We start from the raw sequence: 15,636 nt of genomic DNA, 5'->3' as shown, positions 1-15,636 counted from the left end.
GAAACTATCACTATTTTCTCGTTACAAAAAATAAAATTTTGCGATTCCGAATATCGGACTTTGGGGGATTTTAAAAATTTGAATTGAAAAGGAATTAACGAAAACTATTCGATTAAAGCTTTTTGCTTTTTTTCGGAAATACAACGTTGCGCAACTTTATAGTTCCACAGCTGTTTCAGATAATTGTTGCTTATTCTCCAAGTGAGTTAAAGCCATAGATATCTTTTTTGGTCTAAGCTGTGTAATTTACAGGAGAAGATGCCTTTATAGTTTTACAAATTATTGCTCCAATACTCAATTTAGTGCATCCACCTCCACCATAGAAAATTCAAGCAAGGAATTAATATAATTCAAGGTAATATTTTTGAATTTAATGGTAGTTTTAAAATCCCCCCTACGTCGAAAATAATCGTATATGAAAGCCGAAAAGCAGTTGTACCATTCTAACAACCCTTAAGGTTGTTAGAATGAATATCTTTACTTACGTGCGCATCCAATAAAGAGCTTTCAAATGTATTCATATTCTACAGATCACTCTTTTTTTTAAATTTATAGCAAACTATTTATTGTTGTTGTTTCGCAAAATACCAAAATGGTTCTTCTAGCAATAGTGATGGCAAAACACTTTCCATTTTTGTTGGTACATTTCCCATCACAGTAGTCGTCAGATGAGAGAATAAGAGATGGAGATAAAATTGAACTTTGAAATGTTGGCACTTGACAGACGTATGCATGTTGTAGCTATAATGCTCATCTAATTCTTATTCACCACCTGCAATAGTTTCGTAATGGTTTTAGCACGAAATAAACAAAGTGTTAAATTTTAGTACCCAGTGAGAAGATACCTTAATAACAGCTGATCACTACGTTGACTTAAAAAATAAGTAAACATAGATACCTTTGGTTGCTGTTCATAGAGAAGCAGCAAATCTATTTAAGAATCAAAATTTCATTAAAGCTGATACGACCGCAGTGTTTTGCTGCGGTTCCCTTAGTTATCTCTCGCATTGTATTCAGAATGTATCAGAAAAACGGTTTCACTGAAGACCGAGACATCCGTTTGAAAGATGTTGGACCACTTTGTGGAGAGAACTGCAAAATCAAAGATCCCATCTATGTAGAGAAAATTCTAAATGAATTTGTTAAAGGAGGTCCTGACCGGCTACAATTTGTTACAGATTTCGATTTTACAATAACAAAACAAAGAATGATTGATGGAAGTCCAGTTTTGAGTAGTTTTGGAATACTAAATGCTTGTGAATCGCTTCCACAGAGTTTTGTCGAGGAATCAAGAAAGCTACACCATAAATACCGGCCTATAGAAATTGATCCACATATACCGATTAACGAAAAAATTCAAAGTATGATTGATTGGTGGACAAAAACGAGCGAGTTGTTGGTGTAAGTCGTCCATAATAAACACATATTGTACATATACCAATTGTCTTGCTTAATTTTCAGTGGTTTTCCTCTAGAACAAGGCGAAATAGATGAGATAGCTGGTAAATACAAGGACTCCCTTCGTGATAAGTCGGATATATTATTCAATACATTGGATCGTTTGAATATACCAGTACTGGTATTTTCTGCCGGTCTGGGAAACTCTGTTGTTTCGGTTTTGAAACAGGCAAATTTAATGTATCCGAATGTCAATGTTGTATCTAACTTTTTACAATATAAAAATGGCTTACTCGATGGATTCCAGAAACCCATGATCCATACCTTCAATAAAAACGAAACAGCTTTAGATAGCCATAGGTACTATGATCTAGTTCATAATCGTGATCATATTATTGTTATGGGAGATTCTATAGGGGATGCTGGGATGGCTGACGGCGTTCCGTCTACTTCGCACATAATTAAAATTGGATTCCTTTATGACCATGTATATTTTCAATGCATTAAATTGCTTTAGTTCATTTCATAATAATCTAACATCTGTTTATCTTTATTATTACAGGCAGAAGAGAGTCTGGAAAAATATATGAATGCTTTTGATATCGTTTTAGTTGATGACCAAACAATGGATGTACCCTTGGCAATTTTAGACGCGGTAGATAAAAGCAAGTTGTCTAATTAAAATCAATGTAATGAAAAATTTAGATTTAAAATAAAGATGGAAAACATTGAAGGCTAGCTTGGCTATGACTACAGACAAATTTGAACAAGAATAATAATCTTTTATCTAGGGTATTGACAATTTACACATAATGTAAGGACTTGCTCATATCTAGAAGTCAAAAAGAGGTTTCTTCTCTTATCATTATCTTTCGATTGTCACATTTGCATCATTCTCTGCTTGCCGATTAAATTGAAAACGCCGATTGTAAATAGTACCTCTTAAAAGCACATTAACCCTCTAATGCCCAAGCCCGCCTTTAGGCGTGCTTCATTTAATAAGGAAGCGTTTACTAAAACACACCTTAAGACAACAAAAATGGGCAAAATAAAAAGAAAACTTATTTTAAACTATTCAATAGGCTTTGCAGTATGAATTTTTCTTACTTAGTTCTCTTGCTTTTGTGTCGTTAACATTGAAACTTTAATCAGCTGGCAAAAAAAAAAAATGGGGCATTAGAGGGTTAATTTGACTCAGTATGTTATGGAATAAAGGGAGGCATTTGTTTATATCACAAAAATGGGGTTTATGATCTACGCCATTATGTAATAAAAATAGTATATATGGTTTCATCTTAATCTAATCTGTTTTTACACATGACTACAAATAGAAAATAACTTCAAAAAGACCAGGTATACTTAGTTTCGATATTATATAAGTTTACACACATTTCATTAAGTTCCGTTAGCACAAGGTTAGCTAACCAGTTTTCTCTGTCCATGAACTTCTGTCTATGAACTCACACGTGAATCTGGGAATTAACAGTAAAACTATTTTCAATGTACTTTTTGTTGATTGAGGGTTAAAGCTCAACGGATCGTAATGGTTGTTAGTTTATAACTGTATATGAATGATATAAATCCACATTTTATGAATTTTTGTTTAATATTAATTAAAAATGAACTGAATAAACAAAATTTTGCCATTTATAGAGGCTTGAAATAGGCCGTAGTAAAAATGACGAAGGATGGCGTTAGTGTACAATAAGGATGACTTTCCGGGGTTATGGTATGTATTAATATCGATTTTAGCCGCTAAAATCGAAAACAAATCAGTAAAATAGTATAACATTACACCTCTTGGATGCAAATTTTATTCTAACTTCTAGGGTATACCGCAAAGCAACTTTTCACAAAGTTTATATAATTTATAATGGATTGTTAGAGAAAAGTAATCGTGACACAATGACGATTTTAGCGGCTAAACACGAACTTAATACCCACCTTTAAAGATAAAAATGTATGTAAAGAAAACGTTAAATTTTCTTCCGAAATACAGAAATACCATCATATTTGGAGAACTAGTGCAAAATAAGGATACTTAAAAGAATGATGATCCGATTTTTGAGAGAAATCGGCCTGTAATACTCGTTCCTTATTCTATAAACTTCCGGAAAATCCATGTATTTCAATGTCAGCATTATCGGGAATATCGGGCATGTGTAAATTCGGGTTGGGGTTTAACTAAATTCTTCTTAAAGATTTTATTTATAATTTATTTCGATTATTTTTCTAAATTCATAATCCATCGCATCAGCCAGCTATTTTCCACTTAATCTCCATTCTACCCAAACCACTAGACCCAAGAATCTGCTTCGGCAATTCATTTTTATTGATATATCGACATAAAGGAAATTCCTTCAAGTCCTAAAACCCTTATGAGAATAGTATACAATTTGAACTGTATATACATATGTTTAACGAATATGTACAACATTAATATACAGTAATCCCTCGATTTACGTCGTGATTGGTTCCGGAATTTGACGACATTAATCGAAACGAGGTAAACCGAATTAAAAATTGCTGATACTTACTCCTAAGTCCATTTATGTTGTATGTGCATTAACATAATAAAAAACTTCAAAAATAAAGGTAATTAAGTAATTTCGGTAAGAATTTCAGAAAAAAATGTTTCGATGTCATCATCGTTGATACTTACTTTACTTTTGGAAGGCGTTTCTGGTAAAGTGGCCAAAAAAGTCGACGAAGTAAATCGAAGTTTGATGGAACAAAAACTTTTACGACGTAAATCGATACAACGTAAACCGAGACGACGTAAATCGAGGGATTACTGTAAAGCCCTCGAAACTTATTTAATTACATATATTAAAATGTGCAGCTTCGGCCTCGGCCAAATTTTGCCTTTTTGTCGAACATCGGCCACAGAAAAGAAAAAAATACGCTTTGGTCGAGTTGTACGGACCATCACTCCGAAAAAAATCACTGTTAAATTTTTATATTTTATTTATTTTTTGTATATAAATTTTAAATAAATGGAATAACACTTAACCTTCTCATTATAATAGGGCAATTTCATATGCGATAGATTCAGAAAACACTATCGTATTATTATTATTGAGATATAAAAAATATAAAACAATAATCATTTCTATTGTACAATAGCACATAAGCTCAAAATTTTCAATAATATAAATCCTTAGAAAACTCCGTGGATTGCAAATGTAAATATGCTGAATTATTTCTCAAGGTGAAATAATTGAGACATCATGTTCAATTTTGTTAATGATGAATAGTGAAAATCTTAAAATATTGAACTGATATACTATTGTGTAATAGATATGATTAGATAGAATGTTGTGGCAATAAAAACAAAGGCAATTATAAAAATACGCATTATATCCGCATGTTGCAGCTTATTAAATATTGTATGAAAAGTAATCGGCATGTTCAACTATATTGCCTATGTTTGCAACGTTATGTTTTAGGCGACATTCGATACAAAACAAAAATCAATATATAATTAAATAACTATATGTTTGTCTATAAACTAAATATATTTAAGGTTATCCGTATCTCTTTTAAGAAAATTTTGAGTATAATATAATAATTTGTAATTATTTCATATTACACACATTTCTTTATCCATCTGTTTTTTTTTTCAAGTTTTTAAGTATAAATATGATATATGGGCTAATTTGTTATTACTTCTTTGTGTTGAGATTTGTGTGTTTGTTTTCAATAGTTTAAACTTTAGATTTTATACAATGTTATGTCATAGATTATATGTTTATGTTTACTTGCATTTATTTTGAAAACATACAAAAAGTCTTTTAAAAAGCTTTTTTCGTTTTGTCATTAGTTTTAGGTTGTTTTATGCTTATTGTTAACATTTATTTTTAATAAGATCGAACTGTAAAAAGGATTTCCTCCAGCACGTTACACAATTCAATATAAATAAGATATGCATACAAATAAGAGTTGCCTTTTATAATTTTTGGGTACACAGTGCACGTGGTAAGTTATTAATAATTGAAATTAAAACTTGACTGCATAAAATAGTAATTTTCCAATCTATTTAAAGCTCAGTTATAAACGATAACAAAACAATATTTGATTGAGAGAAATAATGTTGGGAGTTATTTTGGAGCAAATGCCAAAACAAACAATAAAAAAAAGCACATATACAAAATATTTTGCAAAAATCTAAAACTACAATAGAAATCTATTTGTTCCGGAACAATCTTGCAAGAATAATAACAAGAATAAATCACTAAATTCGAACTCTTATTTATTTCAATCTTATTTATGAATTGTGGCATATTACGTACAACATAAATATAATTTATGTACCTAATGTTTATAATCAATATGGAAACGATTATTTGACCTATGGAAAAGTTAAAAAATATTGGCTTGTTTTTTAAACAGCCTACAAGTGTAAAAAATGAATACAGGAAGTCTCGGCACCAACGTTTCATGAATCTCTGATTCTCTTGAGGCTGAGACGTAGTCCTTAAGACATAACGATAAAAAATTTTACGTGAAATGTCTAAATGGAGACGAATATGCTTTTCGAAAAAAATCTTTTACGGCCATGAACAAAAAATTTAGAAAATACGTCCCAGCCCAGTAATGAATATCCAGAAAAAATCCTTAATTAATGTTAAGAGAGGATACTTTTACCCCGGGATAATGAACATAAATGCATACTATATGTATGTAAGTTTCTTGTAAACTACTGCTACATACATATTTTCCATATTATACTAAGATTTTCTTGTGAAAAAAGAGGTTGGATAATAGCACCTGCCTTTTATTAAATGTCTGTTGATTTGATTGCTATAGTTATTATTAAATTACTCACTATCTGTATTTAAACCTACGCGTTTTTCCTCCTCCAGCATTGCGTCCAATTCATCCGTGAGATTGGCCAACATATTGCCAATGTCGTTAAGAACATTGACGGAAACTTTTTGTCCAGTGGATGCTGAAGTTTGAAGATTGGTTGTACCACTTCCAGAGGTACCAGTATTCGATATGGCACTTGCTTCTAAAGGACTGTCTGAGGTTTTTTCATCGGTATTCATATTCCCAGGACCATCCAAGCCTGCTAATGATGGTGCACTATCCGCTTGTAAGGGAGGGTATTGTAGAGTTGGTGATCTGAGGAGGGATAAACCTGCACTTCCACCACTGGCAGTACTTCCAATGCTCTCACTTCGAATCAAGGAGGCTTCATGTAAAGAGGATGATGATTTTAGGGAATGGAATGAATGTGTTATATTAGCTATGGTATTGGTGGAGGACGAGGACGAAGAGGAAGAGGAGGAATGTAAATGGTTGCCCGCTGTGGCTTGTGACACATTTGCGTTGGAAAGTTCTTGGCGATTAAGTAAACGTTGTTTTATAGTACCAGTGTTCTCATTCGCAAATGGTATGGTATCAATGGAGTCAATGCTCGAGTTCGACTAAAAAACAAGTATAATCGATTTTTGTCATTTGACTTTTTTAGTGAGTTTTATATTGTCTTACCTTGTTGTCATGCATTTTTTCGCAATGTATCTCTGCGGTGGTTTGTTGTATGGTAGCATAGTTAGCATAGATTGGTTGGGAAGGCTGCTGCTGTAAATACGCTGTGTGAGCATGGACACCTGTAGCAGTGGTAGACACTCCTGATGGACCGTAATACATATTAGTTGTAATTCCTCCATGACCACCAACTGCATTCGAAGCTGAATTTATTTGTGATCCATCTTGGCTCAGTCCACGGGAGTTACGTATGCTACAGTGACGTCTAGGTGGGTCTGGGGCAATTTTCTTGCTTGTCATAGGACTTCCAGTTATATAGGTCTACAAAAGTAACATGACTGTTAATTATATGAATGTATTCGTGTAAAAGCACTTACGTTGGTGTGGTTGGGATTGTCAATAACGATCGATGTCGAGCCTGATGGTGCATTTGCACCACTGCCGAGGCCCGCAGCGTGGCATACATATTCTGCAGCAGCAGCATTCATATAGTGATGGTGCTCCAATGGCGGCATTGTATTCAAAACGGCCCTTTGCAGAATACCACGTTGGTGTCGCGGCAAGGTTCCTCCACCCTCTTCATACATCAATTCACGAGCAGCTGCATCATTGGTTGGTGTTATGTCACCATCATCATAAGACCGACGCCAATTCTAAATAGAAAGAATTACGTATATTGGGTTAAAACATTTTATTGTCAATTACCATTGTGGTTGGATTGCTTAGGATTCGTTGAGGTCCACCTACCGTTGAACCGCCTGAAGCTGTCATTAGAATTGATTGGGGTAAATGGTGTTGCTGCTGCATCGATTGGTGTTGTTGCATCTGTGAGGGATGCGTAAAATGCCCATAATCAGTGGTTGTGTAATGGCTGAAGGTTAAATGGCTCCGAGTGCTGTTGTCGTGAATGTCTTCGAGAGATTCCAAGCTTTTACCACGCGGTTGACGTACCTAAGGTAAAATACCATATTTTTCCAATTTAATGGAATCAATACAAAATATTAAATAAAAGAAATATGATATTGGTGATTTATTGCACTTTGCAGTGATGAATATGTCTGTAAGCTTATATGGTCTTTCTGGCTTAATTGTAAAATATATAAAAAAGGAAAAGTTTTGTAAAGTATTGTTGAAGAAAAAATAAATGGTTATTAAAAAAGATATATAAAAAATAAAAAGCATTTTGCCACAAACACAAAATCACACACACATTATTCAAGAGGTATTTGTCTTTTATCATTTATCTTTACTAAAATTTAAATTTACAATCCACCAATTTCTTTAAGTTTATATAGAAATTTAATGGCAACTAAATATGGTTCAGATTTGTGATTGGAATATTTTTTACTTAGGATATTATTACCTTAATTAAAACAACATCATTCTCAAGGCAACAGCCATGAGTACTATCTTCGCAAGAGTAGGTATCAGATGTTGCAGTTGTCATGGCATAAATTTTGGAATCATCCCACGACACTCGTGCTGTGGGCAAATATGTGGGTGTTGGAGGCAACTGTTGCCAAGGTTTGGCATAAATCTAAACAAAAAGTTTAAATAAAAAAATAATAATAAACTAAAAATTTAAATTTTAAAATAAAATAATTAAAATATACAATATTTGAAATCATACGTAAATCTAGAAACAGTGTTTGCATTTGTTAGTGTTATTCCCAGGAGGGATATAATTACCTGTTGGTTGTATGGATTTGAACCACCTGGATTCCACTTTCCACTTATAATATCCTTTACACGTTTTATGGCAAGTAAGATTTTCTTTTGATGCCCCAATTTTACAATACCGATGTCTTCTAGATCTTCCCAAGTAACCTGTGTAACATCGCGAACCGTCTTATAATTTTGATCCAATAAAGGCTGCAAATATTCTTCCAAACGCAACAATTGAAGCCATTCTTCGATGGAACCCTACGAGAGAACAACTTGTTTTTACAATACCGAAGCAAAAACGAAGTTAGGTAAATTTTCAATAGCTAAATGTTAGCCCTGCAAAATGGGGAACATATTTTTTTTTTTTAATATTAATTATTATTTCGGACAATGTAATATTATGCCCACTAAATTATTTTCTGCTTAATATAGAATACACAAAAGTCCCAACAAACCTTTTTGTGTTAAAAATTTGAGATTTTCAGAAATATTCAATATATTCCTGATTAATACAAAAAAAAAAACTTAGCTATTCAAAAAAAAAATCAATTACTAACAAACTTACTGGTACGAAATGCGGTAGATTATCCAAAACTTGTAGTTTGTCTATACGCTGTTTAATACGTTCTCTATGCTGTGGATTTTTTATTCCGATAGCTGTTAGATCTTCTGGTGTCATTCGTGCTATTGTTGGCAAATCATAACCTGCTGCAATAAACAATTGGGCATATTCTTCATATTTCATTTCCATAAGCCAGTCAACTATTAATTCCTCATTTCGTTGGCGATCCATAGAACCAATTGAGCATGAGCTTAAAGAACTACATCGGGGTGATGAAAGGGCACCCCCACCACTACTACGTATGGAACCGGCCCCGGAAACTCCAGTTAGATATGACGAGGCTCGACCAGAATCTAAGCTAGCTGTTGAGTGACGAGATCCAGAACCAGCTGAACCTGATGAAGAACCAGGAGAATCGCGACCAGGAGATTGTGTTAAATCGATACCTTGATCTTCTTGTAGAGCCAACTGCTGATGATAATAAACTGCTGCCTTATGTGTTAGCGGCTCCCGTAGAGTTGCACAAAATACTGGTGGGGCACATGGTACAAGATTCTGAGGGCATGGACCCATTAAAGAGCTTGATACATTTGATGGCGGTTGCGTTTTTACTCCGGCTGGGCCGGTAATTCCAGTTTGGGATGAACCGGATGATGACATGGCAGCAGAATATTCTCCTATTTCATCTGCAAATGATTATAAAATTTAATTTTATGTCCGATCTCCACCATTTCATTTCAATTACTTACCTTTGATTCTCAATGCAACAGTCGGTTCTCTTGGTAAATTGAAACCGCCCTCTTCGAGCGAAGGAGACGAAACCATATTATTCATTATAATTCCATCATCCAATTTGCTTGTTGCATTGGGAGTACAGCTCCCTAAACGGTATATTGCTACCTGTTGTTGATATCCAGATGGCGTTGGTATAGGATCTCCGGGAAGAGCTGGAGGTGCAACTTTTGTAATCTTCTTAGCTTGTGTATGTGGCTTCAGCGAACGATGCATGATCACTATAGCCACAAACTCTCACAATTGTCTCAAGTGGATAATTAAATATTATGTCTAAGTCCTCTGTATAGTCCTAAATAAGAAAAATTATAAAAATAAAATTAGAACTTTCGATAAAGCCAAAGACACACAGATTATCTTGCGTTTTCATGCTTTGTGTAGAAACAGTATGCAGCGAGGACCAACAATGAGATGATATACTAATAGTTGGAAGACACTAAACGTTAAAACCAGTTTTTATTCTTGAAGGCTCAATAGCACTTTCAGCCCTCTTTGGCATAAACCACTTGTGAAAAGCAGCACATATCAACAAGGAGAACGTATGGATTTCAGTGATGTCATTGTTTAACTGTTTACAATTCAACCAAAAATTTATATTGTCACACTAAAGATAGACTGATGATATACCTTATATTGTCTAATCTTAAATATTTAAGTTGTATTTTAACCAGCTGAATCATATACCACGTTAGTATCATTCGAGATTCGGTTGAGCGAACAAAGCTTTGGAATATCTTCATCGTCCGAAGACAACTGATTATGGTGGCTGATTAGCCGCGTGAATAGCAGCACTAGGGAAACTATAAGAAATTCATTCGTTTGCAAAATACAGTTATGTTAACAGCTTGATTTTGGATTGGCTTGTTGCCTGTCGGATACCATTGCTTTGTTTGCCATGTGGGGAAAATGCAGCAGACGATTGGAAATGCCAAAAAAGGCTGTAGGAGTATTAAAACAACCAATCTTCATGTGGCTGTCAAGAAAAATACAAAAAGAAAAAATGGAATAACCATCATTGGAGAAGTCGTTGTGATGAGGGTATTCTGCTTGTATGGCGGTCATTCTTTTTTCGACTTTGTACAACTAAAAACGTACTGCACTAAGGTGTACGATGCAATATTTATGTGAAACATTAAAACGGAGCATCAATATGTTATTAGGATACCTCAGGCAGACCAAGTTTTTTGTCTGGACCTAGGTCCAAATTTATACATTTTGACAATATATATTTTTAAACGTCGTGATCATGCATACAAATATCAAATTGTTCACATTCGCCCCTTACGACCGCGATGGAATTATTCCCATTATGCAGGGGTAACTGACACGCCATTATGCGAACCAAAACAGGGAAACAGTAAATTAATAAATATATTCTCATATCACTGAAACATTCTTTTCGCAAGTGAAAATCGATTTTCTTTAAATGAAATGAAAAATCCTCAGTAATACCGGTGAATATTTAGACGTATGTCCCATATATACTATATCACCACCCGGAAAATACATCTTCCCTATGGTATCAACTGTTTTATTCACAGCTTTAACGCATTCTTGAGCCATCTTATGGTCACCCAATGAGACACAAATTAAAGATATCTAAGAAACGTTTCCATTGACACGTAAAGGACATGTCCTAGCTTAACTATTTTTTCATTGAAAACTTTCAATCGGTATCATAGTGTACGAAAAATATCCTTGAGAGTGTAAAGAATGTACTGTGTGCACAGTTGTGCCATCTCTAACCGCTTTCGCTCCTTTCTTTCTACTGCAGCTACTTCTCTATTCATTACACTAACAATAACAACAACAACACCACCAATATCCGCACTCTTTAAACACTCCTCCTTCTCTCTTAGATACCGAACAAATATGAAAAAGTAGTACTTCCATAATTATAGAATTTTTTCGTATTGGTGGCAAAAAAACAAGAATTCGTAGTAAAATTACTACAAACATTTCTTTCCGATAAAAACAAAATATATATATATATATATATAATATTCGCATTTTCTTGATGAAAATTAATTTGAAATTACCATTTTTTTCGTATACACACTTAGCGAACACATTTTCGAAGCGATAATTAAAAACCGTCAGTAAGGATTAAAATTTTTTTCGATATTAAATACGATGGTTATAAGAATGAAGTGTTAATATTAAGTGATCACATTGCTATATTTCTTTCGCCAATTTTTTAGTTTTCAGTTACTTCTCTATGTTTACTAATTTTTGAAGTTTATTTGTATTCCTTTAGAAAAAACTTGTATGAGCCGTTTTTCCACTTTTTAACACACACACACGCACATATATCAATGTATCTGCAATAAAACTGACGAAAGAAATAAAATACAACTCCCGACAAGTAAAACGATGACGGATGACTGCAAAGGAGCGATTGAAAACACGCAGCCCCAACTTCAAATTAAACTCACACAAAACCTCAGAGTGTAAAAGCTCCAATGTTAGAGAAGAAGTGGAGAAGAGAACTATTCTCAGTAAGCTACTGCTATATTTGCAACCTATGGTTGCCACATCGTAAGTGTTGTTTTTAGAAAGACTTTGTAAGCAATTGCCTACTAAATACCACACATTGTCTAATAATATTGAGAATTGGCAAATTTGGCCACACACAAAATGTTGAGAAATCATTTCGACAAATGGTTATCGCGAGCTATACATAAAAATGTATAAAACACTGAGGCGTTAAACGTTGTCCTGTGAGTTGCATGGAAAATCCAGTCAATCCGCTGCTATTCGATTCAGTTTCTCAGCATGTGTAATATGTATCCCCTTATTATAATGTCTGGAAAAGGGCGAAGCCTATCCTATTATTTCACAGCGAGAAACTTAACGATAGCTACCATCAAATTCTCCTTCAAATTAGAGCTAATACTTATGGGAAATACTTCATTGTCAAAGATTTCAAATACAATTTTACAATGTTTACAATAAATTTGATGCGATTATATTTTGCGTTTTCATTCTACATATTAACATAGTACTTTGAGACCAATATAATCTATGTTGTCATATCGCGATATTAAACCATTTAAAAATGTTATAAAAGTGCCGCCAAGGATATGAAAGTAGTCCCCAATTTAAATGCTATAAAGTAGTATGGCAACACATTTTGTGAGACAGAGAGCTTTTAGCCTCCAAACCGGCATTTGAACATAAGGTGGGAGAAACCGGTTATCAGTGAAGGATGGAGCAGGAAAGTGGCAATAATATTCAATGGACATTTTACGATAAAAAGTACTTAGAGATGGTGAATAAAATTGTTGTTGTGTTGTGCTTTATACCTTTTTGTTTTTGTTCTATTCTTCTCTTATGTAGCACCGAAAGCGACCGAATTAAATCCCAACCCACTCACCGCAACGTGGGCGAGTGGCATTTGACATTAACGTTGTAATGGTCAATTACACACATACGCTTTCATTCACCTACATAGATGCATATGCAGATATGTGCGGTTGTCGATGGATTTTTAAGTTCGGTGACACTACAACTACATCTTTGTAATTGCGGCAAGCCTTTTAAGAGAAAATAGAAAAAATGGGAGTATCCATAAACCGGATTTAGTTACACTTTTAAATAAAAAGGGAGAACTTTCCAAAGAAGTCTCTTTGCGAATGATTCCATGTTTTTATATAAACAACCACAAAATCCACATGTAGCGATCAAGAATAATGATTTCACACTACCCAGTTTTTTAATGTTTTTTATATTACGAATTAGTTTCCCTCAAACTTGTGCCAATGTTCACGTTCATTTATAAACAGATTTAATTAATAATCATATTTTTGTGAATAAATCAAATCATTCTAGTTATCCCTTGTATGAAATATAAGCATCATAACACGATGATTGCTCCCTAAGATGACATGACCTAAACAATGACAAAGTGGGTATTCCAGAAGTAGTTTATAAAGGGAAAGAAATAATCATGGTTTTCAAGCTTCAAGAGAAAGCATCAACTTTAAAAATTCCAAACAAATGTTCAAAATAAATATATTTATGAGATCAGCATATCTGTTACCTTTATATGTTCATTCATTAGCAACCGAAGAGTTACCAGCATTCAAGGTGATTAATTGTTGATAATTCTACGAAAATATTCACTAATACTTGTTTCTTTACAAGTACATGATAAACACCATTGTTAAAAAAACAAATATTTATCAATGTAGGAGTAACATTTCGTTGTTAAGAAAACAACAAGACAGAAAACAAGCTAATCTACTGTCACACACACAAACATACACAAGAATTAATCTGCGATAGAGTTTATTTTAAGTACACATATCTCTGCTAAGGTTCACTATTTTATTTTACAATGTAAAACTGTTATATTAACACCAAGATATATAAATTTTAGGGGCAAAAGTGAGAAATAAATAAAAAAACATTAACAAATATTACACGTCCGACGCAATAACCAAGAGTACAGGTAGTGTTGGGAGAGTAACGAGTATTTGATAACAAGTACTCGTTACTGACTAATTTTTTGTGTACTCGTTATAATTAAATGAGTACTCAATATCTTCAGTACAATCCAATTAAAAAATTGATTGAAACTGATACTATAATCAGTAAACAAGTATATACGGCCGTAAGTTCGGCCAGGCCGAATCTTATGTACTCTTCACAATGGATTTCGCAGCAACTTCTACAAAAGACTGTCATCCACAATCCCCTGCCAACATTTTTTGAATTTGGGGACTCTTTTGAGAATCCCCACTACGTCGAAAACAATCATATACGACATCAAAAACTCGTCGGAAAAGCGCCGTCACTATTGAGAAGTTGTACCACGCCAAGTTACTACAAAAATGTTTCGCATGAGTGCAATTATTAGGTGCCTTTATAGATCAATTTAGAACGACGCCAATAAGGGACCCTCCAAACAATCAGAAAAAGTGCATTTTAAGATAGTTGTAAAAGAATCATTGTGGTCGAGTAAAACACGTTTGTTTAGATATTTATTAATTTGATTAAACATTTACAAATTCTTAAAAATATAACATTTATACCACTATCACATTACATTTAACATAATTTTTGGCATTAATGATGATGTTGAGTTACAAGTAGCGAGTTACATGTTGCTGCGTCTATCAACCAGTGTTTTTATTCCATGGAGGCAGCGTGTCTGTAAAATATCTGAAAAACAATCACTTTATTCCATTTGGAAAATCACCAAATTGTTCACCAATATACCTTTCACAATTTTAAGCGTATAATCTATGTTTTCAGAACTTTATTTTCGTTTTTATTTAATTAAAATATAACAAGCTGGTTGCGCTTGGCGTTTCACAAAAAAATGGTTTTTTTAACAGTAGGGATGGCAAATTACTTGCATGTACTTTTTGATGTACCTTTTCATGATGGTTGAAGTGACATTTACGAGTCTGTGGTAACGATGAGGTTGAAATGGAACTTTGAAATGCTGGCAGGGTCGTAATATTGGGGTTGTGGTAATAGTTATCGATGGCAATATATCTTAAAACTTCCTAACATCATCTTCTAAATTGTAAGTTATTCCATACGTGGTATATATTAGACAAAAAACAAGTAAAGAAAGTCTGGCGGAGTCGACTATATTATACCCTTCAGACTATCAGTTATTCCGGACGACAGTGCTCGTGTCGAACATATCCCATATATTGTGCACATTATAAGTCCGAAGGCATAATCGATACTGCTGCATGTTTATGGGATCG

The 15,636-nt window shown here is 33.7% G+C and overlaps 2 protein-coding genes and 3 long non-coding RNA genes across 9 annotated transcripts; 3 read left to right on the top strand and 2 right to left on the bottom strand.

The window, feature by feature from the left end:
* Positions 1-872: 872 nt before the first annotated feature.
* On the top strand, positions 873-2,159 carry cN-IIIB (cytosolic 5'-nucleotidase IIIB). Its single transcript, XM_075312051.1, has 3 exons — positions 873-1,401; positions 1,462-1,885; positions 1,961-2,159. The coding sequence occupies exons 1-3, from the start codon at positions 1,019-1,021 to the stop codon at positions 2,078-2,080; spliced, it is 927 nt and encodes a 308-aa protein (XP_075168166.1). The 5' UTR covers positions 873-1,018; the 3' UTR covers positions 2,081-2,159.
* Positions 2,160-6,134: 3,975 nt separating this feature from the next.
* ckn (CRK like proto-oncogene, adaptor protein) lies at positions 6,135-14,373 on the bottom strand. 5 transcript variants are annotated; one of them, XM_075309010.1, is made up of 9 exons: positions 13,953-14,372; positions 9,868-10,202; positions 9,122-9,804; positions 8,581-8,814; positions 8,255-8,428; positions 7,597-7,842; positions 7,269-7,544; positions 6,895-7,212; positions 6,135-6,830 (listed from the first exon to the last, which is right to left on the bottom strand). In XM_075309010.1, the coding sequence occupies exons 2-9, from the start codon at positions 10,124-10,126 to the stop codon at positions 6,219-6,221; spliced, it is 2,802 nt and encodes a 933-aa protein (XP_075165125.1). In that variant the 5' UTR covers positions 10,127-10,202; positions 13,953-14,372; the 3' UTR covers positions 6,135-6,218. The 5 variants fall into 5 exon arrangements, with proteins under 5 accessions (XP_075165125.1, XP_075165128.1, XP_075165126.1 ...); XM_075309013.1 differs by having other exon boundaries at positions 7,639-7,842; XM_075309011.1 differs by having other exon boundaries at positions 14,177-14,372.
* LOC142237635 (uncharacterized) lies at positions 10,624-12,879 on the top strand. The gene is made up of 2 exons (XR_012722530.1): positions 10,624-10,959; positions 12,168-12,879. It is a non-coding gene; the product is annotated as an uncharacterized LOC142237635 (long non-coding RNA).
* On the top strand, positions 12,992-13,944 carry LOC142237636 (uncharacterized). Its single transcript, XR_012722531.1, has 2 exons — positions 12,992-13,168; positions 13,250-13,944. It is a non-coding gene; the product is annotated as an uncharacterized LOC142237636 (long non-coding RNA).
* A 489-nt stretch (positions 14,374-14,862) lies between the features above and the next one.
* On the bottom strand, positions 14,863-15,366 carry LOC142241529 (uncharacterized). The gene is made up of 2 exons (XR_012723673.1): positions 15,134-15,366; positions 14,863-15,076 (listed from the first exon to the last, which is right to left on the bottom strand). It is a non-coding gene; the product is annotated as an uncharacterized LOC142241529 (long non-coding RNA).
* Between the last annotated feature and the right edge of the window lie 270 nt (positions 15,367-15,636).

This window comes from Haematobia irritans, chromosome 5 (assembly GCF_050003625.1).
Source record: "Haematobia irritans isolate KBUSLIRL chromosome 5, ASM5000362v1, whole genome shotgun sequence".
NCBI classification, from domain to species: domain Eukaryota; kingdom Metazoa; phylum Arthropoda; class Insecta; order Diptera; family Muscidae; genus Haematobia; species Haematobia irritans.
Note: the sequence above shows the minus strand (reverse complement) of the source record. Positions and strands in the feature narration are given on the sequence as shown.